The 27,257-nt window shown below is 43.4% G+C and overlaps 1 protein-coding gene across 1 annotated transcript; it reads left to right on the top strand.

Annotated features, from left to right (window-relative positions):
* The first annotated feature begins 5,054 nt into the window (after window positions 1-5,054).
* TNFAIP3 (TNF alpha induced protein 3) lies at window positions 5,055-26,795 on the top strand. The gene is made up of 9 exons (XM_063124611.1): window positions 5,055-5,345; window positions 11,513-11,825; window positions 16,314-16,504; window positions 18,221-18,368; window positions 19,397-19,567; window positions 19,900-20,080; window positions 21,835-22,751; window positions 23,546-23,775; window positions 24,592-26,795. Exons 2-9 carry the CDS (start codon window positions 11,528-11,530, stop codon window positions 24,874-24,876), a joined length of 2,421 nt encoding a protein of 806 aa, XP_062980681.1. The 5' UTR covers window positions 5,055-5,345; window positions 11,513-11,527; the 3' UTR covers window positions 24,877-26,795.
* Window positions 26,796-27,257: the final 462 nt, after the last annotated feature.

Raw genomic sequence — 27,257 nt, 5'->3', positions numbered from 1 at the left:
GTCAGCGAATTGTATGGGGGCCTCCCCAGACCTACACTCCATGGTCTGAGCCTAGCATGTGTGAGAGAAAGTTCAACAGTGAGCAACATTGTGATTGGTGGGTGGCAATCAAGTCACCAGGGGCTTTGAAAGAGTGGCTGTTGATGTTGCTGGCTACGTTCCTTTTTGTTTCTACTGCTGTTTTTCGTACTTGATTTTGTTACTGATGGACCATAGAATTCCATTTAAACATTACCCTGAAGTAGCTTCTGACAGCATAGCACAGCCATGCTCAAGACAGAATCCCAGAATAAGTAGCTCAAATTTCTTTTCTAGTCAGAGCTGAGTTTTAATCATTTTTATTTCTTGATGGTTCTTGAGCTGTTCAAATGAGTTTTTGTCTCATCCTACACATCTGGAATAAATCTAACCTTCCCACGTACACTGTCAAAATTAGAGCCAAGGTGATGTATCAACCAGCCCTTTCATGAGTCACAGAATATCTAATGAGTAGGCAGACAGAGGGAAGGTGGAGGCAGAACACATAAGTTTGCCTTCACAGTTGCACTTTCATCTGATCACTTTGTGGGCTCTGCAGGTGTTGTTTCATACACAGACTACTTTTATGTAAATGCAAATGATTCTGATGTTCTGTAGATACTTTTTCCCCTCTAGAGTGTACATGATTTGGACATCCAACATTCCATCTGTTCTTTCCTGGCATAACCTATACTAAGAGCTTCTTCAGCCAGGGGTGGGGTAGGGGGATTGCATTTGCCTAGTGCTACTGTCCCACAATAGGGACGAACAGCTTCCTCTTTCTTCAGACACCAAAGAAAGAGGAAGTAAACAAAGACCACATGGCCCATTCAGTGGGCATTTTTATCACACTGCTTTCCCTGCACACAGCAGGAAATGGCAGCACATTTCACTGTAGGAGAAAAGATTGGATTTGCCAGGGTCTTTTTTTTTTAACAGGAAAACGATTAGAAGGAGCTGGAGGTGCATGGAAGGTAGACAGCATCATGAAAAGGACCCGCAAAAATCCATGAGCGCCCAGTAACGAGCGTGCTATAAAACACTAGTCTGATGATTGGTGGTTTAAGCAACCCCAGAAACATTGCTACATGAGAAAGTTTGCAAATGACCTGGGCCTCTGTCACAGGAGCAATGAAAATGGCAATGACACCAAAGCATGCTGGTATCACACAGGGTTTCAGTGTTATCTATGCATTAGGAAAGTTTAAGTCCTGTCTCTTGATCAGGAGCATGAGGAAACATAAATGTTACACCAAATGTGTCCTTAAGACAACCTTCCCAGCCCCTGATGTGTTGGACTGCAACTCCAAATATGAAGAATTCCTTAGAACAAGTATAGGATTGATGGCAGAACTGACCACAGCTGTGAGTGCACCATGAACCCAAAATATACAGACATTTCTATGTCTGACTTATTAGTAAAATTGTTCTACCATAAAAGCACAGCACAAGAAGGCTTTCCCTTTGACTTCTGAGGTATCTCAACCAGGTTTCAAAAAGGCTTGCTTGGAATTCACTGGGTCCATTCAGACGACACTGAGGGCTCTGTGGTTAGCTTAACCACGCAACTCTGTGGTTAGCACTAACCACAACCTGCACGCTCATACACGACACCATTAACCCTGTCCGGTTCCCGGTTTCCATAACCACATGCTAACCACAAAGCAGTTAGATAAGTGCCTGAGTCCTCCGAATGCTCTACCCCATATCCCATCAGCCCTTGCACTAAGAGAGCCAGCAGTTGTGCGATTTAGGTTATTTAGGCCACTCTACACTGCTAGCTCTATGATTTCAACCCCTTAACCACAGGTGTGTGTCAGATGACACCTTAAGCCAAAGTTAGTGCCACTAACCCTGCTGCAGAACAGGGTTAGTGAAGCCAACCACAATGTGGTTAGCAGAGGCACCTGGTTAAGGAAAACGCATGTCAGACGACACCGTTAACCTTGCTGCTTAACCAAAAACCAGCACGGTTAACGGTGTCATCTGAATGGGGCCATCGTTAACTTTAGGGCCAGCCTTCCTAGAGGAGTAGATAGTACATGACCTCATCTTTAAGCACTCAGGACTGATGACAATCAGAAAGAGACAACCAGGCAAGCGCGGCAGCAGGAAAGAAAGAAAAAAACAAGGAAGGTATTTGTTTGGAGAAGGGCTAGCAGGGAGTGGGGTGCAGGCAGTCACTATAGCATCTGTGAATTTTATCACATTGTCATTTAAACAATGGTAGTGTGAAAATACTTGAAAATATCAGTTATTTCAGCAGGATACTCATAGGATATGCCTCTCAGATGTATTGTAGACCATAGACAACTACATTCTGACTCATGCCAGTGACTGTAAAAGGGTTCCCATTAATACAACTATACTGAAAAATACCAGTTATTGCCATTTTCTTCAAGGGATTGCAATAAATATGGATTGCAGGATGGGGAGAATTCCTGTCCTTATAACGTATTTTAACCAAACATATCATGCAAATATTGATGTACATAAACTTCAGAATATAGTTGTGCAAGTTTATGTACTGTATATCCATAATTTGCAACATCTATAATGACGTTCATTTCCTGGGCACTCTATAGTCTCACTTGCCCAGTTTTACTAATAAAGCCTTGCCTATTACTGTTCTTAATAAGTCATTTGATAGCTTGGCTATCTTTATTCCTTGCATGCTTTGGGATTAAAATTAGAAAGAGAAAACCCCATTTTAATTATTTTCTGGCTATGTCACTGGTTGCATTCATGTGGTGCAGTGTTCAAAGATTGGACAAATTAATATAATGGACCTTCCTGAAAAATGTTTACACAGTCTGTAACATCTGAAAAGAAGCAAGATTTCCTTTAGGCACAGTGTTCTTGCTCTAGCGTGGGAAACATACTGGTATTTTTTTTCCTTGTTTGAGCTTTCACTTTGGTGCTAATTTATGAAATAGAAAGGGCTCCATGTGAATGCACAGTGGATTATCGTCGCCGGCTGAAGACCTTTTTATTCACTCAGTATTTTAACACTTAATTTTAACTTAAATTTAAATTTTACTGTTTTAACTCTGTATTTTAATCTTATTTCAATTTTGCTGTGTGGTTTTATCCTGGTTGCACTTTTTATACTGTATTTCGTAATTGTGCTTTTAACCTGTTGGGTGTTTTATTGTGGTTTTAATTTTTGTGAACCGCCCAGAGAGCTTCGGCTATTGGGCGGTATAAAAATGTAATAAATAAATAAATAAATAAAATGGTAATTTTCGCCCCTCCCAAAAGAAATTAAGCAAATTATTTGGACATGTATGCTTATTTTTAATTTTGCTTCTGCTAACTAGTCAAGGACAGCTAAGGAGAAGATATTGTCAACAAGTCACAAACACAATCTAAGATTTCTTTTCCCCATAATTGTTGTGCAGAATGGAGAATTCTGACTGTATTGTTTCTTCCATCATAACTCTGCTCCATGACCACTTTTGATCATGTTTTGAGATACATTTGGAAGTCAGTAGAAGTCCCTAACTGTTCCCCGTCCTGTTGCATTTCAGATCACATGTGATTATGTCTCAGGATCACTTATAGACCTATTGGGAAAACCAAAACCTGGAGATAAAACCCAATGCATGAAGGAGGAAGCAGGATCACAACTTGTGGCCCTGGTCCTGTTGGATCAGCCACTTTGATCAGTTCTTCTGTATGGAGCCTTTGAGAGCACAACTTGTAAACACATATGCTCTCCTTCCATCAGGTGGAAAGATTCTCCATACATACAAATTGAACATGTGTAGGTGCTGTGCAGAAGAAACACCTATTCAATCCATGGAGTTCAGAAATGGGGTGTGATCCTGCTCTATCCCACATACATGTTTCTTATCCACAACCATTTCTTATTCTGACACGTTGATCATCGGCATTAGGCTGAGATCTCCAGCAACTGTATTTGCTTTATATACGGTATATTTTAAAAGCTGACTGTCCTATGTTCACAACCATGCTAGTTATAGAAAGTAACCACATATGCCTTTAAGACAAACTGGGGCTGTTCACATGACACAACACACTGTGGGTTATTTAACTCATTGCAAGGCTGTGATGCATGTGGACACCATTTTGAATATGCAACACCCACTTGGTGATTGTGTGTCGCACGAACCCAGTGAGCATGGGTTATGTGCCCCAACAGTTATCAGTGCACTTCAACACCGCTCTAAAGTAGTAGTGTAGATTTACTCCAGGGCAGGATCTACACTACTGCTTTAAAGTCTTGGGAACTGGCAATGAAGGAGGGAGAAATCTTCTTTGCATGCTTCATAAATGAAGAAATATCCATGATCCTCTAAACGTGTGTGTGTGTGTGTGTGTGTGTGTGTGTGTGTGTGTGTGTGTGTGTGTGTGTGTGTGTGTGTGTGTGTGTGTGTGTGTGTGTGTGTGTGTGTGTGTGTGTGTGTGTGTGTGTGTGTGTGTGTGTGTGTGTGTGTGTGTGTGTGTGTGTGTGTGTGTGTGTGTGTGTGTGTGTGTGTGTGTGTGTGTGTGTGTGTGTGTGTGTGTGTGTGTGTGAAGTCCAGAGCCTAAATTTACCTAGCTGCTCTACGAGGAAGGGGGGGGGGGAGAACCCGTCTTGCAAGTACTTAATGGAAGTAAAAGAAATCAAGAAGGGGTGATAAGGAGAGAGAGAGAGAGAGAGAAAAGACAAAAGTGTGATTCATGTGGGAGAAACCCAGGCTGAAAACCGTTGACGAGGAGGCAGGTAGCGGAAGATCACGTGCAGCAGGCTGATCCGCCTGCGTCAGCGCTCGCTCGCGGAGCGCCACCTGGAGGGCTCTGCACGAAGCGCGCCGCCGCCGCTGTTCTTCTGGCAGCCCGAGCAGCTGGTGTCACATGTCGGAAAGTCCCTCGCCCTGCTGTGTGTGTCTAAACCGAGGTGGAAATCCCCAGCGCCGGGACTTTTTTTCTTGTTCTTTTTTCTTTCTTTTTTTTAATGTTCCACATACAGCTTGTAAGACAAGGGAGGCGGGGGGAGGCACATCCACACACACAGCCTGGCAGTGGCTCATTCCGGCTGTCCTAGGAAGCAGCGGGAGGAAGGGGAAGAAGCGGCGGCAGCGGCAGCGGCAGCAGCGGCAGAGAAAGGAGAGCTCAGCCAGAGGCGCCGGGTGGCCACACAAACACACAGCCCGCCTCCTCGGCCCGCGGATTTGTAGCCCCAGCTGGCTTCCATCAGGAAAGCGGAGCAGGATTCATGGCTCCGCCGAGCTGCGTCGCCGTCCAAAGCCTGGCTCGTTTGGCCTGAGGAAGGATTATTAGCAGCCGGTTCCAGGGTCTCTTCTCCAAGCGGCGGCCCACGAGTAAGTCGGTTCTTGCTATGGGGCTGCTCTTTGCCATATGGGGTTGTTCGGAGGGAGGGAGGGATGGGGGCTGCCTCGGGCCTGGGATGCAGATGCTGTTCCCAAGCGGAGAGATGCGAACCATTTTCTTCACCCCCACTAGCTAGAGGTGTATTGACCGACAGTGAAATTTAGCCCTTAAAACAGCAAACAAACCACGTTACATTTGTTCCGAGAAAAGGCTCCTCCTGTTTATGCGTCGGTCGTTTGGTTCCACTGTTGATTATTGTTTTTGTGGTATTGTTACCTTGAGAAAAAGGCAAATGTAGCTTTCTAGAAATAATCCTTTCCACAAATAACATTTCGAGGGTGCAGGATGCTTTGCGGTCTTTGTTTCATTCATCCTTTAGGACAACTCCCTCAGCTCCTTAACAGGGCAGCTATTCAAAAGGAAGCCCCGTTGAGATAACTGGGGCTTACTCACAAGTAAACCTCATAGCCAGTTTGACAGATGGGGAAATGAGGCATCGAATGGACTTGGTGGTACATACTGGGCCACACTGAAGATAGAAAGGGCCCTGGACAAGTGGAGAAATGGATCAAGGTTATTTAAATTGCAATAGCATAAAAGAGAGGAGGATAATTTGGTTGTATTTTCCCCTTTATTTATATCAGTATATGCAGGGTTTTAGTCACACAGAACTCCTACTCAGGCATCATGGAAAAGCAGTTTATTTTCAGCAACAGAAAGAGTGACATTTGGCAGCATTTGCATTTTAACCCTTACCTACTTTATTGCTTAGGGCTCAAAAGGGCAAGAGACAGTGATTATAAGAGAAATACAAGGGTGCAAGTTATCCTCAAAGCAAAGCTATATGCCTTACTGTCTCTACCCCATTAGCCAAAGTGATTGCCTTGCCTTTAGCTTGGAAACACAATACTCTATTCTTTACATATTCTAGTATTTGGGCCTAGTAAGGGAAATAAATTATGAGGCTGTACACTGGTACAACAAGGACTGAACACATGCAGTAACGTTTGTTGCATAAAGTTATATAACTACATGACAGCTCATACATATACATGTACATTGATGGTGCTATATAAATAAATAATAATAATAATAATAATAATATAGTTATGAAATAAGTATCATTCCCTACTTTTTAAACAACGGTTTGCATAAGATATTTGGAGATTGCTTGGTGCCATGCACTACACATGCATTTTAAGTAAGATCAACAGCTATATTAATGCTAATAATGGTTTGTTACTCCACAAAGAAAAATGGACTTTTGAGGGGAAACATAGACACAATTCATTCATACTAATCAAGATGTTTTCTGGCATCCTCAAGATATGATCCTAAATACACTTGCAATAGAGAAAGCCCCATTAAACTCTGTGGGAGTTACTTCTGAGTAAACATGCATAGGATTGCGCTAACAGATTTCTGTGTATTTAAAACAATAGTCAATCCCATTAATTCCAGTTGATTATTCTTTAACAACTTCTGACGCGAGTTATATTAATGAATCTCCAAACCGTTGTTTAAAAGAGTTGACATTGCAAACCAGATTATAGACCAGATCCTTGCGGGTGACTTGCACCCTTGCATCAGATTCCCAGCTGGTGGCAACCCAATATATTTTACTGTCTGAGCAGAGCAGTAAATGTCTCCACCACCACCAAATTATTTTGGTACCTAAGGCAGAAAATCCCACAAGTATCTCTTTCTCTCCCTGGTTGTAAAAATACAATAAATATAACAATTTGCTGCCATTTCATGACACTCCAAATCAGCTGCTTGAGGCAGCTATCTAACTCATCCTAATGGTAGGCTTGGCCTCAGTTTGTGGGCTTCAGGTATTGTTGGGGACAATACAACACAAAGAAGTAAAGCTATTTCACTTGCGTGTCAAGGGTAGGAAGTGGAAGCTGTTAGATTTCCCTAGCAGAGCAATCCTATGATACCTGGGCAAGTGTTGGAACTTCCCTTCCAAGGTCGAAGACAGCACTCCGACCTGGAAAGAGGAAGTCGGACATTTGTCCCCTGACCCCTTGCAGCCAGTGCAGAGAGAACTGTGTCAGCTGCCTTTCTGAAGTTGGAAAATCAACTGTGGAGAGAGGGAAAAGGGGGTGTTCTGAGGGAGAAGGGAGACCAGATAAGCCAGAATATGATTTGGCCTGGGCCTACTTCAACCACCTTCCCTTCCCTTGCTAGATGCACTAAAAAGCCTATCTAGCGAAAATACAGGACTTTGGAGCATGGGGAGGCAAGGATCAGACAGCTCGGCATAGGAACTTCAGTAGCCCTCCAAGGGGGCTTCCAAGAAGAAAGGGTGCAGGCCATAGGATTGTGCTGTAAGTGTATCTTTGTAGTGGTCAGACACAGGTAGGAGAAGCATGAGTTGTGGAATATTGGCAGCTACCTTTTACTAAGTCAGACTGTTGGGGCTGTGGGAGTTCAGGGTTGTCTATAGCAGGGGCTGGTGAACTTCCGCTCCTCCGGGGGCCAGTTCCCCACCCCCAGACCCAACCAGGGGCACACAGCTCCCCATTATCGCCAGCACCATGCTGCCACTGATTTTACTGCCAAAATTTGGCAGCTCAGCAGCAAAAAAGGGACAATTTCACTTTAAAACCAAGCACGCACCAGTTACGTTCCCAGAAGCACAATTTTGCTTGAAATCAAGGCATGTGTTCTCTACCCCGCGTTTTGTTGTAAATTGAAACTTACCTTTTTTACCGCCACTGCAACAAATTATTATTATTTTGCCACCGCTGCAAATTCGGCAGCAGCTGCAAAAAAGGTCAGGGAGGCCGCAAGTTATACACCCCTGATCTATTCTGAGTGGCAGCAGCTCTCTGGGTTTCATGCGCATGGGTCTTTCCACTCTCTACCTGGGGGTGCCAGGCATGGAATCTGGGACCTTTTGCATGCAAAGCATACACTCTCCTTCTGAGGCTACAGCCCTTCCCAAGAGGGCCCCAGCAGCTTTACAAGTCATGCACGTAGCGGCCACATCTAGCCAGTCCAACATTGCAGAGATATGCAGCTTCCTTCCACACGTTTTCACAACATGAGAACGGAAGTGGCATATTGGAAGCGGTCCTGAGAGTTTGACCCCAAACAAAGAGAAAAAGTTGCATTTTATAGCTCCTCTGAGAAGCATGCTTGGAAGCCATTTTGCTACCTTCCCTTAGGCTGCAATCCTGGGCAGACTTACCTGGAAGTGAGCCCCATTGACATCGGGGACGCTTTCTTCCAAGTAAGGCTATAAGGTGTAAAGCACTCTTTTAAAACCTAATGTGAATAGTTAACAGCACAAAAAGCAGAACTTCATCCTGCACAATGTGTGGTGATCAATTTGAGGAAGTAATTGCTAAACAGTGGGGTCAAGGCTTTGCGTATCAATAGAATGTCAGCTGTAGGCATTTGGTAGAGTTCAGTACAAGTAGTGGAAGGCCTGGACAAAATGGCCTGGTAGGTAAGTAGATCAAGATATATTTCTGTTAGTGGATGTCCTCAATAAAGCCAACAGGATCCACTTTCTTCCATGGGGCATAAACTTCCCAGGTGGTCCAACAAACCCAGTTTTCCTTAATTTCATCATGTGCCTGGGAGTAAGATCCCTTTGTTAGGTGTCAGACCATTGAACTTACTTCTGAGCAGACATGAATAGGATCAGAATACAAATGCAATTCCAGTCTTTAGTGTTGTTTTTTTTTAAAAAAAAAAAACAGTGGCAGGAAATACACATGAAATGTATATAGATATTTTTTTTAATTCCCAAATCAATATTTTTCACATGTACTTCAGCTTAAGCATTCATCTGTGGCCATCCCCACCCCTCACTATCAGAATTAGGGTTGCCAGCTGACCAGAAAAACAACTGGGCTGCCCTGCTCTTGCGCTCTTAATAGTAGGTTGATACAGTTTGAGAGATGAAGCTTTTCACAGCATGGAGATAAATCTTATCACCTGCTAATGTCTCCATATCAGTCTCCTGTTAAAGCACACCTGCAATGCCTAGTTGACCAGTTGGTAACCCTAGCCAATATGTCCCTTTTTGTCTCTAGGTTGGTAGAAAAAGCATGAAAATGGGAAACATTTTATACTTGGCACTTCTTTGAAAAGTGTGTTCTGGCATTTAAAATAATAAAAGTGGTTGCTTTAAAATATTCCTGTTGATAAGATTTCTGTAAACAAGATGGTGAAATGCAAGAAGGTAGAGTTCACTGACTGAGTGCTTCCCAAGTATACTTTTCCGTAATGAGTCTCATTGGGATCAATGGGACTTACTCCTGAATAAACAGGATCAGGCTGATTTTTGGATAACTTCTAGATGGATAGTGTGTTCCAATACATGATACCAGTTGTACTAAGGTGGAGAAGGGTGGCTTTTGGCAGAATAGGAATGTTAATTAGCTTTCTAATTGAGCTTAACAAATTGGATAGTCTATTATTACTTAATACTGGAAACAACCAGTTGTAGACAAAGCATGCATCTGTTGTTGATGTAATCATTCCTCATTCATATGAACTTTCCCACTGACTCAAAATTCTCTTTTGGTATTAAGTACTTGCAGGAGCAGACCACTAGCTTGAAGTGGGAACTTCACAGTTACAAATATACATACATGTAATATCCACACTCCTGTAGTTCAGTAGGTTTAAAAATGCATAGAACTGTGTGGGAGGTTGCCTTTTCTTGGAAGAAGAGGTCTTTTGGAAAGAGGAATATGCTTTCCTATATCTTTTTATTAATGATTTTTTGTGTGTTCATATTCCTAATGGGCATACAGGATGGAGATATATATATATATATATATATATATATATATATATAAAAACAACTATCAATCAAAGGGCACAATCTAGCCGAAGTTAAGCACTTCTTTGTCCCGTTGTTTAAACAGAAAAAAATTAAGCAAATTCTTAACTTCCCCATTGAAATCAATGGAAATTAAGTACCTAGCTTTGGGTAGATCATGTTTTCAATTCCTGACGTTGAAAAATGTCTTATTGATATATTTACAACGCATTTCTAAGCACATATTTATTTGGAAGCAGGGCACATTCATTTTAGCAGAAATTACTTCCTGTTCAGTGCTTTGGGGTTAGTGGTTCGCAGTCTTTCAATATCTTTCCATTTTAGGGCAAGCAGTGTCCATTTTCATCTCCTTCCTATGCCATAATCCAAAAGATCTTGGTTTGATGACATAATATATTTTTAAGACAGCGTCTTTTCTAAACAACACATCTATGAGGAAAAATATGCTAAGTATTTAGTAGCTAAAATATGTTGTATTGTTGCTGTGTTCAAGCTTCACATACAGGAGAAAATAACTAGATAAAGAGAAACATTGAGAAAAAACAATGTAAATACATCCTTCTAGGTACATTGCATGTTCATTCTGGAGTGTTGTGGTATAGAGCAAAAGTGACACCTCAGGATACCAATGAAATACCAGCCCTCTCTGCCCCCTCGCCATGAACAAGGTGCCTACTTTACAGGATTGTAAGACTGGAACTTTTTTGAAGGTTGAAGGATCCATCTTCCTGCTCCGTGATAATACGCTAAAATATTATCCTTTTCGTCCAAAGTCACAATTTTTATGCTGTCCATTGTAATTAAGCACAGACAATTCAAGAAACCAAGCTATAACACATGCGGCTTACAAAGCCCCCACCCCACCCGCAAAAAGAATTAAAAATTCCCCAAGGTCACTAGTCAGTCTGATCATAAGGGGAATATGGAATGGAAAAATACATGGGGGATTCTAAGCTAAAAGGAAATTCTTCGTCAACTGAATAGATTTACAGCTGAGTAATCCTGGGTCTCCAGTTCTGCACTGTTGGGCACAGCTCAACATACTCTCTCTAGAGCTGACATAATCTGAAGAATACTCCTTAGATGCAGATTTGTTTTCCAATCAGCAGGTGCCTGGTTGCTTAGCATTTATGATAAACATTAGTTAATGCAACTGATAATTTGAAGGCATCCATGCCAAAGAAGGTGCCCCCATTACTTCAGCTGGACACTGCGTGGGAGAGGGCACTTAGGACAAACTCACTGCTGTAAAGAAAACCATGAATAAGTTGGGGTTTTGTGACATATTGAAGGGGAGGTATGTTTTTGAAAAACAAACCCTTGTTTTACTACTGCTCTTTCTCCTCTTAGGTTTCTTCTTGCAAAATGGCTGGCTCGCAAATCATTCCTCAAGCTTTATACTTGAGCAATATGCTGAAAGCTGTGAAGATAAGAGAGAGAATGCCTGAAGACCTTGTCAAGTGTGCCAATGGAATGATCCATCATTTTAAGACTATGCATAGATACACCGTAGAGATGTTTAGGATGTGTCAGTTTTGCCCTCAGTTTCAGGAGATTCTTCAAAAAGCTCTTCTTGACCAAGCAACCCAAACCTCACTAGAACGTCAGCGGAAGCTGAACTGGTGTCGAGAAGTTAAAAAACTTATGCCATTAAAGACTAATGGTGAGTTGGGCTTATTTTATCATTACTCCAGCAGGATAGATTTGTTTTATTTATTCCATTCATGGAGCTTGCATTAATACTACTTAGTTAAAATAGTTTTTTTAAAACAATTAGAGAGGAACGCTTTTTCTTTTCTAAGTGAAATGTATGCCTAATGTCAAATAGGCACCTAGGTGTATGTTATGTGAACTTCACGGATCTATATACTCAAAATCCAGTGTTTACTATGTGCTGGAACCACAGAAAGAAGATAATCAAGCCCCTGAATATATCCTCAGGTACCCACTAGTGTTAACCAGTTAGGGTTACCAGGGTGCTTTAGATTCAAATGCATCGCTTGTGTACTGACGTCTATCTACAGTGGTATTCTGAACGGTAGCACAAAATTCAACCCAAAGGCTTTATGAATACAGATCTGGGCGGTGTATATTACAATGAAGCAACCTAAAAGGATGTGCAGGATGCTTGATTATCCTCTTTCTATGCTTCCAGTATAGTGTCCAAAATAGTAAACTGCATTTCTTCCATAGTTGTTCATGGCACTACCTTGTACCATTTCAAGCTGCTCTGATTTAATCAGGGGCTGGAACTAATTGGCGTTTAGTGTTTCCCTTTTCCCATACAACAATTGAATGTGTTTATTTGTCACATATTTATACTACCTTTAATACATTTTGGAGGGTTTTACAAAAATCATAATGTTTGCCCTCTTTCAGAAAACTGATGTTTTCAAACCAGCTTAAGAACCAGCGGCCTTCCCACACTGTCAGCACCATGTGCAGGCCATTTTAAATAGTTCTACGTGGTGGTGATCATCGTGTGGTTGGCTTTCACGTGGGTGAATCTCCATGAGTGCATGGTGAGCCATTCCACACAAACAGTTGATCTTGTTACACAAATATATGTGAATGTTTGCATTCTCCTGATCTCAGTACTCTCAAGGGCTTTAAAGACAGGGGATGAATTGCGTCATAAATAAAGAGACAAACCAGTTCAGTAGTTTCATGTTGACAAGCCATATGAATGTAGCCCTTGAGGCATTAATCTGCAGTGCATTGGTTTGTTGCATGTGCCTTGCAAAATCAGGTATTAAACAAATGCTTTGTCTGGCAGAGAAGGCAGTTTTCTTTATACCCATCCCCATAGAACTTCCTAATAATAATTTGAGATCAGTGCATCGACAGTTCTCTTCACTGCAGCCCTCCAAGACCAGATTGTTCTGAGCTTCAATGTCTCTTAGCTCATTTCAAAACTTGGGTCATATTTACAGTGTAATAATAAATCCAACATAAAGTTTGAAGCAGCAGTTAGCACGTATCTGTGGGGACACACAGGAGCTAGATGCAGACCTGAAGTGCGCAGGTTGCTGCTTCGGGCGTTACATCAGAAGTGCGGAAAGGGGATGTGCACGTCACTCGCACATCCTCATTTTGGCCCTTTCGGTAACGTTCTTCATATTATTAATTCATCACATTTGCATATCTCCCAAATTCTGCAAATTCCTAATCATGCCAGTTGTTGTACATAATCCATATGGTCTAAACGTTACCAGGACTAAGATCATATGAAATAAGCATGCACATGCAGCAAAAGGAAGAGAGAGCAAGCACATTTGCACAATACATTAGGTCCCAAATACTGGATCAGGTTCTCTCAAAGGACCATGGAAGCTTTGTGAACGCATGGATCACTTGTCAACAGTGGGTGTTGAGGAGAACGCAGCCCAAAGAGTTAAGAAGGTGTCACTTCTAGCTCAAAGATTAGAAATGGCAGACTTGGCCCAAATAAAGATAAACATATTTTCATGGGCTGCCTTATTTCAGTGTATGGAAACCACTGTTGTACACCTGCCTTATTCTACTTTCCTGTCTTGACACATGTCTTCACTGGAGCCATCGAGGATTAAACCGTTCTTAGCTTCAGTGGTTTTGAGCTAATTTCAAAATTTAAGCTAAACTTCACTAGAGAGTGAACAAGTAGCATGGGGAATGTACAACATGAACTGCACAATCCTGTTGCCCATGGGGAGAGCCCTTTGTGCACGCAGTTTTGTGAGCTTGGAAAGGGTCCCCAAATGCCAGCTTTTCCCTACCTGGTGCCCTCCAGAAGTAAGAGACTACAATTCCCAGGTCTTGCTGGCTGGGTATGGTGGATATTGGAGCCCAACACATCTGCAAGGCATCAGGTTGGGGAAGTTGCTATAGGTATTCCACTGAGTCTTCCCCGTTCCGCCTTGGCTGCTCTTATCCTGCATGCCAGAAATCTGAAGGAAGACTCAAATAATTGGCAGTGGACAGCCATGTAATGGTGACACCTTCTCCAAACTAATGCCCATGCTCGCTGAGGATGGTAGGAGTTGTAGCCCAACACGCCTGGAAGCCACCAGGTTGGGGAAGGCAATTGTGATACATCTGCAGGACCTTGAAAGCCTGGGGATGTGAGGTGGGGGGCAGCAGAGTGCATTTGAGAGATCTTCCATGCATAGCAAGGAGATGCTTTGTGCCATAAATAAATAATAAAACAGCCTTTTCAAAGCAGTTTTTACACAGCCAGTAGATCTGGCCATTCTTGCAGTAAGTTGTGCATCTTTTAGAAGACACCAACTTTGTCAATTCTGAGAGCAAGGAAATAAATGCATCAATGAATTCAGTAGAAAGTTGTACCAAGATTACAATGCAATTGTGGAAATTAGGGTAATGCATACACCATGCATTTGCTTGGAGATGTTAGCAAGGAACATAGTTGTTGATTAAACAAACAAAAAATATGGAAGGAAACCATATCATTTAAAAAGATTCCAACATCTACTGACTAGCAATTTTGCTTCTCTAATGAATAGGCATTCCAGCTTACCCAAACCACGCCCTCTTGGAAAGTCCAGTGTGTACTTCACAGTTCAAATGTCTGTACATCAGAACAAGAAGTACAATAGCTGTTACTCAATAGCTAGTCAAATAGCTTAACACTGGGGAATTCCAAATGTTGCTTAGGGAATTTTGGACTGGTGGTTCTTAATAAAGAACTGAAAGCAAGCGCACACAAGAGAGAGAGAGAGAGAGAGAGAAGCTCTTATCTTTGCTCTAGATTTTGCAAAGGGAAATTTTTTACAGGATGTAATAATTGTCCTACTTGTATGCCATCTTTTCTGTTCTGCTTGCTAAGTCTGTAAATCAGCCCTGCAGTAAACGTCAGGAGGTTTTTTTTCTCTCTCTTTCTGACCTTTGTGTTTAAAACCTTTTGTTGTGAATAGGATTGCCAAAGACAACTCAGCAAGCCCACTATGCTACTGTGAACATCCTTTCTGAGTTGTCTTAGGACAGGGGTGGGCAACTTGTGACCCTCCAGATGTCTGGACCTACCACTCCCATGATCCTTCACTATTAGCTGTTCATGCTGTAGGCCAAAACATATGGAGGGCCATACATTGCCTACTCCTGCCTTATGCTAGTGTGGCCATTCTCCTGTACCAAAATGCCCAGTTAACCTCTTTGTAAATCTTTCATGGCCTGGTGGTGTTGCAATTGAAGAGCTTAGCCAAAATGTGTTAGGGCTTCCCTTTAGGGGTAAAATTATTCACCATACTGCAGCTACTTTAAGGGAGGCAATTCACAGGCCAGAATCCTCCCTTTTTCTTGCCAAGGCAAGCAGCAGCAATGTACAAAGGCCAGCAGGATCCATGCTGTCTTCTTGGCAAGTGCATTTGCCAAGGGGGGGGGGGTCTTAATTTCTCAGCAAAATGGCCTTTTTCCCTAGGGGAGTGCAAAGTTTGAAGAAAGGTTTCTGCTTTACTGCAATAGCTCTCTATTTATCTTTCCCTTCAAGCAACCCCAGGCAATCCTTCCCTGGGGAAGATCTTTGTTTCCAGCTTTTCCTTTTAGATTAATGTTCATTTGATATGCGTTTGATATTCATTCACTTCTGTATTAAGATGCAGCTAGCAAGTCTGACAGTTTGCACTAGAATTGTTGTTTTGCCTGCTTGCATATTTTTATATAGATATAAGATCTGTTCTGCCAATCTGCATAGGATTCCTACATTACCAATAGCATTCCTGTTCATTGAAGGCGGAGTAATGGAATCTTGTTTTCCGCATGTAGCACTGTTTTTTGGGTTTGCGCCTTCAAAACTGTTTTTACACATGTGGAAGGTGTCTATCATATTTGTCAGGGGGGTGCTGAATTAGCAAAGTTAAGTGATTTGTCTGTGTTCAGCTTAGTGAAATGGGGCAGGAGGACTAGGATGCAGAGGATGCTAAGCTGGAGTAAAAATAGACAACCTTGCATTCCATTTGTCTCCTTCTGGGAAATTCCCAAGAAGTTTTACTTGCTCCTCCTGGGAACTCCCAGAGTATTGCCAGTTTATACGGTGTTGGAGATTTAATTTTGAAGTGTCTAAATTGAAATAGGTATGATCTATATTATGGCGCGTTTGACATTTATTTTATTTTAATGGATTTTTAAACACCTAACCCATTTCATTCCTCTGCAGGGGATGGAAATTGCCTCATGCACGCTGCATCTCAGTATATGTGGGGTGTCCAAGACGTTGACCTAGTCCTACGGAAAACACTGTTTAGTGCACTCAGGGAAGCTGACACACGGAACTTTAAACTGCGTTGGCAACGGGAAACACTTAAATCACAGGAATTTGTGGCGACAGGACTCTGCTATGACACCAGGGTAAGCTGGTCTTGATTTATGCAAGCAAAGAATGTTTCAAGGCCTGGTGTGGTTGGGTTGAATGTGATTTTCTACATATAATCACACAGAATGGGAGGGCAATTATGGCAGCAAGCTTCAGAAAGTAAAATTGCTGGGCTGTCAGCCCATTCAAACATTTTAGCCCATTAACGTTACTGGATTGCCCAATTTATTAACAAAGCGTTTCACTACAGTGGAGTTTCCAAGTTAAGTAACCTCTCCAAAGATGGGTTATTTCCATGGACCACCCACAGCTCCAAAGTTTTGGCATATCTCTGCTGTTCCTGTTATGGAAAGACTCTCTTTGGAAAACTGCAAACACACAAGCGAAAACAAAACAAAAAAACCCAACAACAACGACCCACCCATACTGCCTCTTAGGAACATACAGATAGGCAGAGACTTTCCATTGAAGGATCCATGCCAAGTATGGCTTCCTTCCTGTTTTCTACTTCTCTATGCAAGAATGTGCTAGTTAAAAGGAGAAGTTGTCCTCCGGGTGCCTTCCCTACTGTACTTGCTAGACTGGTTTTCAATCTAGTGTCCTCTAGATTTTTGGACTTCCAAATCCCACCAGGCCCAGACACCAGGGCCAATGATCAGGTATGCTGGGAGTTGTAGTCCAAAATATCTAGAGGGGCACCAGGTTGGGGAAGGCTATGCTAGCCTGTAGACCTCCTTTGTAGTGATAGTCCAGTTGAGCTGTAGACTCATTCGGCCCCTAGCAGGCTTGGAGAAGTAAAGATAGAATGAGGTTAAGGCAACAGCCTGATCGCTCAGTTCTGAAAGTGCAGGCTTGCAAGTAACAACTTGTGGGGAGTAAGAATTACCTCTGGGAGACCATGCAGGTGAACAGTTGTCAATTGGAAGGGGGTTGGGTCCTTTTTTCCTTTCAAGCCAAAAGGAGTAGCACCCGTGCACACACAGCAGAGGGGGATTAGGATAGGTTGGAAATGCCCCTCCACTGATGGAGAAGAGCAATGCTGGCGGGACAGCGTGTCTGTCCCAAAGGCCCTGGTACACCTGTGGAAAGCTCCATGCATGGTGCACCAACAGTAGTGTTTCTTCCGGTGATAGATTCCAAAATGGGGTATGTCAGGGGTGGCTGTGGATCCACAGGGTCCAAAGACCCACTCCCCTGACAGGTTCCCAGATGAGGCCTCTCACCTTCTCTTCCGATTGGATTTAATGGAGAGGAGGAAACAGGGTGGGGATGACATCTCGCACCCTGCCTAGATACGGTAGTGGCCCTGTCCCCACTCTACTATATAGAATTGTGCTGTAAGATTAAAAACACTTACCTGGGAGTAAACTCCAAGGAACAAACTGGGACTTGCTTCCATGTAAACATGCGTAAGATGTAAAATAGATACCAGTAAACAGGCAGGATGGTAAAAATAATGGTGGGCTAGTAATGTTTGAGACCTTATTTGCAGAGCAGCAGTAGGGATGGTGACAAAGCCTATGTGGTTGGCTCTAATGATAAATATGACATTAATTCATCTGCAGCCATGCCACTAATCAGTTTGTGCTTCAGGTTCTATACAGCTGGCATGCACATAATATGAATTAGCTTACTCCCTAATAGTAGTATAAAGAAAAAAAAACATGTGAGGGAGTTTTAGCATGTGAGGGCTCCGACTTTGCATGATAGTAACCAGTGTTCTTTAATTATATCTTCTTTTTCTCCATTAGAACTGGGAGGACGAATGGGAGAACCTCATCAAAATGGCATCGGCAGAAACATCGGTTGCCCAAAGAGGCCTTCAGTACAATGCGTTGGAAGAAATCCACATATTCGTCCTTGCGAACATCCTGAGACGGCCAATCATAGTTGTTGCAGGTAGGAATTTATAAATATAATGATAAACTTTAAGGCCCCATTTCAAGAAGACGCATACGTCCTGTTCAGGTGCTGCCCCCACATGAGCAGCTCTTCTCTCACTTCCCCCAAGGATGGGTAAACTTGCTGAACATGTGTAGGCTCTTCCTGTGTTCCAGAGCACTTTATGATCAGAGTTCCACATCATCGGAAGCAGCTTACACACATTGGGCAACTTCTCCATTGTAAGTATTCCCCCCGATGTGATTTTTAATTGCGGGTGATGGAGAATGCTTGAAGGCTGTCAATGGCTACTAGCCCTGATGGATATGTGCTGCCTCCAGTTTCTGAGGCAGTAAGCCTGTGTGCACCAGTTGCTGGGGAACATTTGTGGAAGAGTGCTGTTGCACCGTGTCCTGCCTTGTTGGTCCCTGGTCAACAGCTGGTTGGCCACTGTGTGAACAGAGTGCTGGACTAGATGGACCCTCAGTCTGATCCAGCATGGCTCTTCTTTTGTAGGGGGCTTTAAGTATGTTTTGTTTCCCACATCGTCCTGATGCTGTCGCACAGACTTGCCTGAATTGATGCATGTACAAAAATATTAACATTTGGGCTTTAGAAGTACCCTGTGTAGTGTGTGGTCCAATAGAGTGTAGAAGAGACTTTGCCTCTGGGAAGAGAGTCCAGAAACTGCTTCAGTGTGGGAGCAATGAAAGTGGGAACTAATAAACTGGAAGAGCGTCTGCCGTTCATGGGAACAAGGATCTTTCAGATCGTTTGGCTTAAATTGCCACATATCTGTGAAATCCCCTAACAGCGAAAGAGCCTTCTGAGTTAACTGTATCCACAACTTAAACAAAACTGTGTTCAACACAAGAAGGCCTTGCTTGTGATAGCAGCTTAGGTTTTGTTTTTGTTTTACACCAACTCTTCTAGCATTCATGTTTTCTTGTGATAATTTATTCATTTAAAACATAGGTGTTTCACTTGGTTTGTTGCTGACCGGAGTCTTGTTAAGTAAACCTTTTCTTTTCTTTAACTCACAACAGATAAAATGCTTAGAAGCCTGCAGTCGGGTTCAAGCTTTTCCCCGCTAAACGTTGGTGGGATTTACCTGCCTCTCCACTGGCCGGCAGAGGAGTGTTATCGATACCCCATCGTCCTTGCCTATGACAGCATGCACTTCACACCGCTGGTTGTTCTGAAAGACAGTGGCCCAGGTAGGCATCCAAACAACGTCCCTGCGTTTTGTACTTTATTCTCCTGCTCTTTCTCCCCTCCAAACCAACACTCATAAATCTTGGTTGGAGTTCATGTTGTTGTGTATGAAATACTCACTTTCGGTGAGTGGGTCCTCTTCTTTGGAGTAGCTCATAATCTTTGCCACTTGGTAAATTACAACCTGGTTTCATTACTAATCCTTTGGATTTAGTCGTGTGCACTGTTTCTGATTAGAATTGTCAAATGCTGTGAATATTGCTCTCTGTGGTGTTGTGTCCATGCCTGCCCCATTTGATTCACAGCAGCAACTTTTTCCTCCCCCTTTCCACAGAGATACGGGCCGTCCCCTTGGTCAGTTGCGAAAGAGGCAGGTTTGAAGACTTGAAGGTGCACTTTCTAACAGACTCTGAAGAAAGAGAGAAAGAAAAGCTGCTAAGAGACTATCTGATGGTGATAGAAATTCCTGTGCAAGGCTGCGACCCTGGGACAACACATCTCATTAATGCTGCAAAGTGAGTCTGAGTCTTTTTCCCCTCCAGAGTTATAGTGCAATGATAAATCTTTTTCTTATGTAATGTATTCTGCCCAGTAGAGGTAGGTGGCTCCGATGTGAGTGGAGCGGTGAATCAGCTCAGGCCTCCACACTTTGGATAGCTCCTTTAGAGTTCTGACTGAAACCCAGAGTGGATTCACCACCACACTGACATCACACTGACATCACCACAGCCTCCACCGATTCAGCCTCTTACTTCTGGGTGTCCTTTTCTGAGAGAGTGTTCTCTGCTTCTAGTGTAGAATTTCCCACTGGGGAATTCAGAGATGCCCTGTACCAAATAGCACAAAAACATTCAGACCAGTTTTGGAAGATAAATAGCCTGCTTCAGAGCCTCAGTTTGAAAACTAATGAATGAATTTTCAGGAAATGCATTATTTTCCAAGGAAGTCAGGCCAAAAAGAATGAGGTCATTTCATTTACCCTGTGAGGCAATAACACTGAGGTTCGTCAGGCTGTGAGACAGCAAAAAGATTCACATGACCCTGTCCTGTGTTGAAATAACATGTGAAGGAGAACACACAGGTTAGCCCTGTCCCCTACTGCTAATAGCCACACCCCAGACCAGCAGATATGGTTGAAACAATTGCTCACCCTCAACATGTTTGGCCCCTGTAGAAAAGTGGTCCTCCTTGGAAGAGGGGACCCTGATTGGACCAGGACCCTCTCTCTCCCAATGTGGAGGGGTGCTACATATGTACATACAACAGTATGCACATAGAGCTCCTTCTCAGTCCAGCTAAACATGCAGGGAGGCAGGTGTTTCTGCTAGGGACATGGCTGCAGCATGCAGTAAGGGAAGGAGCTAGTCCATGTGCTTCTTCCCCATGTTCTTTCAGTGTTGGGATTGGGGAGGGGGGGCATGTGAATTTCCATAACAACTTTCCCAGGGCCACTGGTGCGTTTAATGGCTAAGCAGTGATTTGAATCCAGGTTTCTCCAGTTGTAGTTTGGTATTTTCACCCACCACCCGCCTGCCTGTGATTATCACCAATCTCAGAATGAAGATAACGGTGGGGATTCTTCCAAGGGAGATTCCTTGGCTTGGAGGCCAAGCCCCATCCCCGGGAGGAACCCAAGGAGGCTCTGTGGGCCAGACAGGGAACTTCCATGGGTGGAGGTTCCCTATCCTTGCATTGTAGACTGATGTCAACAGTTCATGTTTCCCAGAAGCATAGCGGTGACACCACCCTTCCCGCATCACGCCCATTTCTATTCTATTTCCGTATGTCAGAGGTGGAGGGCGGCTCTTTGGAGCTGGGGAAAAATTCAATTTCAGAGGTGCTCTTGGGGACCACATTTCAGTTGTGGACAGGGCCAAAGGCAACAAAAAAGACCCAGCATGTTGTAAATTAAAGCTTTTACTACCAATCGCTAAACCTTAGGAAAGGTCTTTGGAACCCTTTAGAGTAAGGGGGAAACTATGCAAAAGCCGTTGGTGGTTGGGGCCAGGAGAAGGGGATGTGGCTCATCTGGGAAACCCTGGAGGGCGATATGGGAGTTCATGGACAGCCAGATTTGGCCCGTGGGCCTGCGGTTCCTCACCCCTGCCCTACGCCAAGTAGCATCCTGCCCCAACCCCTTGCAGTATAAATGCAGGTTGTGCCGCTTCTAACGATGCAGCCTTGGTGATGTAAGACAGCAGCTAGACCTCCCAGCTCTTAGAAGTTTGCCCATCCAGTGATACCAATTCCTTATTCCTTTGCCTTGAAGGTTGGATGAAGGCAACTTGCCCAAAGAGATTAACCTAGTGGAAGACTACTTTCAGCTGGTGCAGCACGAGTACAAGAAGTGGCAAGAAAACACCGAACCCACCGGGAGGGAATCGGGCACGAGGGACCGGCTGGAGCTGCATTTGTCCCAGCTGTCGCTCGTGGAGGCCAAGTGCGAGACGCCCAACTGCCCTTTCTACATGTCTGTGAGCACCCAGCCCTACTGCCACGAGTGCTTCGAAGCGAGGCAGCGGGGAAGCAAGGCCAGGAGGCAGAACTTCCAGGCGGGGTCTGAAAAACCCCGAGCAAATAGATGCGGTTCGCCAAAGGCTGAGCGATGCAAGCCTGCCGCGTGGACTTCCGAAGAGCCAGTGACGGGGCCACGCTCCGCTCCTCCCACAGCCCCGAGCCTCTTTCTGTACAGCGAAACCACTGCCATGAAGTGCAGGACTCCCGATTGCCCTTTCACCCTAAACGTGCAATATAACGGGCTCTGCGAACGCTGCTACAACTCGCCGGAGCTGAACCCTTGCCACCGGCCAGCCGGCCCGAGGGATTCGGACGGTGTGGCCTGCACATTCTGCCTTCAGAACACCAACAGAACCTTCAACGGGATGTGCAGCACTTGCTTCAAAAGGACTAGAGACTGTTTGTCAAGCGCCAGCTCAGGCACTGCACCTTTGGGCCACCAGAGATCCACGTCTGATCCCACCCATCTCTCGCAGAGCCTCCTGCAACATTCCCACCGCGCCACGGCCAGCAACAATGTGGCAGAGCTGCCGCCATGCATCCAGCCCCAAAGAGTAGAAGAGAGGAAGGGAAGCAGTAAATGCAGGAAGCCTGGCTGCAACTTTTTTGGGACTCTTCAGAATGAAGGCTTTTGCACGCTATGTTATTTTGAGTACCAGGAAAACAAAGGTGAGTTGGTGAATGCATTTCTGTCTTGCTCTTGCCGTGGGACTCGGGGCAACTAAATGCTGAAGTGTACTTCTCCTCCTTCAGAAAAGCAAATACAAATACTGTGCAACAGTACAGTTCTGAAGCATTTGTTTTGCTGCTATATCTCAAGGTGGCAGCGAAAGCCACAGCAGAAAGGCTTCAAGCTGCATTTGTCATTTGCCATAGCTTCAGAAATTTCAAGTGCCCTTTTCAGATGTTACTGAGGCACACAGAAAAACACCAAACCACACATGTTTGTTTGTAGTTTTGGGGATGTGTGTTTTTTACTGGGGCATGTGAGCTTCTCAGATTGCTTTCTTGAAACCATGCTAGAGCAAGAGGTTACTTTAAGCACACAGGAGATTAAGCCATCATAAAACAGATGAGATTGTGTGAGTAGCTCTCCTGGACAGTAGGTGGATGACTTAAGTTAGTCTTCTTCAACCTAGTGCTCTCCAGATGATTTTGACACTGTTATTTGTTAGGGTTGTCCTCTGTTTTCTGCACTGTGTCATGCAACAATTCAGAAAGTGCTGCATCTCAGTGGTAGAAAGAGTTGTCACCTATCTTGTTGCACAGCTTTGAAAGGTATAGTAGCCCTTAAAAACAAAGTGGATTGCTTTTGGATGCTACAGTCTCTGTAATATTGCATTCTGTGATAGTTGAGGGCTGAGGAAGATGGAGCACAGACAACGTGGCCCTTTTACTGTTTTGTCTTCAAAGTTATCTTTGATTCCTGAAGTGACCATCTTCTTCCTGTTCTGTCATCATAGATACTTCACTGCTTCATCACAGAAGATCTCAACGGAGTTCTCCTGCCTTGGGGCTTTCTGGAACCTCAGCTGCTGTGTACCAGAACACCATGTCCTGCCTGGGTCAGAAGTGTGGCACAATAGGGAACACGATGCTTGAGGGATACTGCCAGAAATGTTTCATTGAAGCACAGAGCAGGCGTCTCTGTGAAGCCAGAAGGACTGAAGACCAACTAGTGAGACAGTCAGAAGTCAGTATACATCTGGAATCCATTCTTCCCAATTTAACTTTGTGTATGCCTGTCTTCCTAGAAAGCCTTTATGAATCCATAAAAAATATTAGTTTATTGTCTAGGTTTCTGGAGAGTAATATGATTACTCCCATCCCCTAAAAATAAATAAAAACAAATATTATGCTTTTGTTATCTAGTCTAAACAATGCTATATCCAAATATATAGGGGGTTATTTCTCTAAGAATTTCCAGAATAGTTAATTCTGATGATATTACATTCCAGTAGTCAGTGAAATTCCTCAACATTGGTGGGTGATCTGCTGTAATACAACGGGCTAGAAAACATGTATAAGCTGTATGCAATGCGGGTGGGAGGATCTGACCTTTACCCAAAAAACCAGAATTTAGGTTAACCTAATGAAAAAAAAAAAAAACCTAGCCCAAGTGACAGGGCAATTATTCATTACTTCTTCATTTTGTAGCGATCAGAAATTTCAAGAAAATCAAGCATATTTGTCAATACTCATTTCCATTTCCTTTTGTGATAGGAAGGGAACAACCTATTCTGTGCAAGCTCTGTAACGTTTTCGTCATGGCTGAGGTCACACGTTCTGTAGTGCTTGGAGTGTGGTCAGAAGCAGCCTTTTGTATGTTTAACTGAGGGAAGGATCAGCAACTGCACTTAGAAGTGCTCTTCTTTGCTTTCCCTTAGGAATTTTCTGTCACTCATGCACTGTGAATAAGAGTAGCAAAAGCACAGGCAGAGCCGAATAACATCGATGACTGTTGCCACACTTAGAACTGACCATGTGTTGTTGTTTTATATATTTTCAGCGAACAGGACCACACAGAGATTTATGCCAGACCAGCACCAGCTCTCAGAAGCGCAAGTGTGCCACGGCGTCTTGTAGGAACAACTTAGCATCTAGGAGTGGGGAACTGTGTCAGGAATGTCTGTGTGTCGGTCAGCGGTCACAGTCTGGGGGATCTCGGAGAGATGCTTCAGCGGACGAACTCCCCAAACAGCGCTGCCGAGCCCCCGCCTGCGATCACTATGGTAACAACAAGTGCAATGGCTACTGCAACGAGTGCTATCAGTTCAAACAGATCTATGGCTAGCAAGGAAGACCGGACAGCCGTTTTTGCCTCGCAAAAAAGAAAATGGTGCTACATCCACAACACTCAATTATCCTGCCGTGACTCAGTCTTATTCGCAGTCGGTGAAAAAGACATGTGACTTTGCAGGGGAAATGATAAGCTGAATTTTTGTAAATATGTAAACGTGTGTGTGTGTACGCGCGCGCATATTCTGGCATCTGAATCTGTATGGATTCTAGAATTCTGTATTCTAGGACAGAAAAAGCAGTTTGCTTTCAGGACAGATGGCTATTTCAGGAAGTTTATACTGAGTACTTGACTACCAACTCCTTTTGCAAGAATTCTTTGGTCTTTCTTCTGTGCCTAAGATGCAGTCGTACGAGATTAATACACATTGTGCTTCTTGCACATCCTTTTTGCTGGTGCCTCTCTTGCAACCTGCCTGAATACTAAGGGTTCCAAGTGCTGGGAAACCAGAAGGTTTTGAGATGGAAGAGTTTGTTGCGTGACAACCACCACATGACCTGGGACTTGTTGCCTCTGAAAATGCTGATCTTTGGAGAAAGCCAAGAATGAAACAAGCTTGTTAGCAAGTTGTGGGAGACACCTTTAAAAATTTTGCTTGCTTGGCATTTTTTAAAGTAGCTTGTTTTATTTTTGTTTTTACTTGTTCCAAATCAGAGCTTTATAACAGAACAACTATAACCCGTTCACAACTTGGCCACCTAATGTTGACTAGTGGGGTTTTTTTCCATTTAATGTTCTGCATGTGTTTGAATGTGGATATAATTTAGAAATGTGAAAGGAAGTTGGACACACTTCTCTTTCTTCCAAGTATCTAAAGGTGAGAAAGTTTTCTCAAATTTGATAGAACTTTCTCTAAATATAGATGTTTGTACATACCAATTGGCATAGAATATGGCAAAAAGAGATTTGAAAAGCCAAAAGGTTGTATCCAGTGATAGTCTAACTTAAGTCCCATTCATTTCAATGGGTCTGCTAAGTAGGATTAACATTAGATAAACCCCTAGTCTGTTAACAGAGATGGAAAATCAGCATACGTCCTGCAGGGTTTGCTTGTTCGTTTATTGGCTGAAGAAAACATTTGGGGTGGGGGGTTTCCAAGCTGCTTTTTTGTCTCATCTGTTCTTGCAAGTTGGATCCAGAAGGACGCTGGACTGTCCTCATTGTTGTAGATTTCTGTGGGAAATAAAACTGGGCCTTTTGAGGCTGCTGCATTTGCAGTCTCAGGCTATAAGCCTCTCAATTGGAGCAAGAGCGGGGAGGCTAAAGGAGGCAACAGAATTCAGCCCTGTTCTTTTTTCCCTTCACACCCTCCTCTATATCTGACTGCTGCTGTGGGTGAATCAGATCAGATACTGAGAGGAAAGTGTATTCGGTGCAGTTTTCAAAGTGCTGCTCCTGCACAGGCCCCCTTTACTTCCACAATGTTCAGGATCAACTTTCAATCAAGTTTGTCTTCATCTCAAGCCATTATCTGCCCTGTCCTTGCCTGTCCTTCTGTGTTATGGGCCAAGAGAAACAGTATCAGCAGCTCTGCAGTCTAGATCTTGGGGTGTTTTTTCCCCTCCCGCCCATGAGTCTCTTACTTCTGCTTTGAGTATGACTTGCGGAAAAAACTGGCATACAAGTCAATCCTTGTTCCGCTTTGCATGTGTGTATAACCCTTCATTGGCTCTCTCTCTCCCTCTTCTCCTTGTTTGGAAACAATGCTAACCTCTAGCCTACTGTTGAACTTGATCTATATAATTTTGTGAACTTGGTTAAATGTGAAGATGTTTTAAAATATTTATATTATTTCAAAAGTGTAATTTTAAATTTGCACATTTTTGGTATAATAATTTACTCTCTATTTCATTCCCCCACAAACACTCTGTGTAAGTATATAAATGGTGGGTGGAGTGGGAGGTGGAAATCCAACAGCAAAAATAAATTATTCAAGAATTCATTTCATTTTATTTTATTCTTATGATTGTTAGGAAGCATCCATTTGGATCCAGCAAGCGTGGACCATAAGTAGGTACAGGTGTCTGTTTGTGTATTTGCACTACCAAGGTTTGAGGGGCGGGAAGGGGCAGGTATCAAGGATGTTTGGATCCAAAAGCACTATTCACCTACTTTTGCCAGCACTAGAGGGAAGCAAGTAAAGGATTCAGTCTGAACAGCTTTTTAAAAATATGTTTTGTGTGAGCATCTCGCAGCATGGAGCTGTCTTTCTCTATTTCCTTGATCATGTCTTTGGTTGCAGTTAAGAATTTATTCGTGCCTTATGTTCCTTTGCTGGGGCTCTGAAGTAGAGATCAGCAAGCGGCTTCAGATCTGGCACCCTGAAGTATACAAGCTCCTCCCAACGCAATTGCAAACCCAGAGAGAAAGGGTGT

This window comes from Elgaria multicarinata, chromosome 4, assembly GCF_023053635.1.
Source record: "Elgaria multicarinata webbii isolate HBS135686 ecotype San Diego chromosome 4, rElgMul1.1.pri, whole genome shotgun sequence".
Lineage (NCBI taxonomy): Eukaryota > Metazoa > Chordata > Lepidosauria > Squamata > Anguidae > Elgaria > Elgaria multicarinata.
Note: the sequence above shows the minus strand (reverse complement) of the source record. Positions and strands in the feature narration are given on the sequence as shown.

Coding starts and splice junctions, on each gene's coding strand:
- TNFAIP3 (XM_063124611.1), top strand. CDS start 11,528: ATGGCTGGCTCGCAAATCATTCCTCAAGCTTTATACTTGAGCAATATG. Junction 22,752..23,545: donor TGAGTACCAGGAAAACAAAG/GTGAGTTGGTGA, acceptor CTGTCATCATAG/ATACTTCACTGCTTCATCAC. Junction 23,776..24,591: donor AACTAGTGAGACAGTCAGAA/GTCAGTATACAT, acceptor ATATATTTTCAG/CGAACAGGACCACACAGAGA.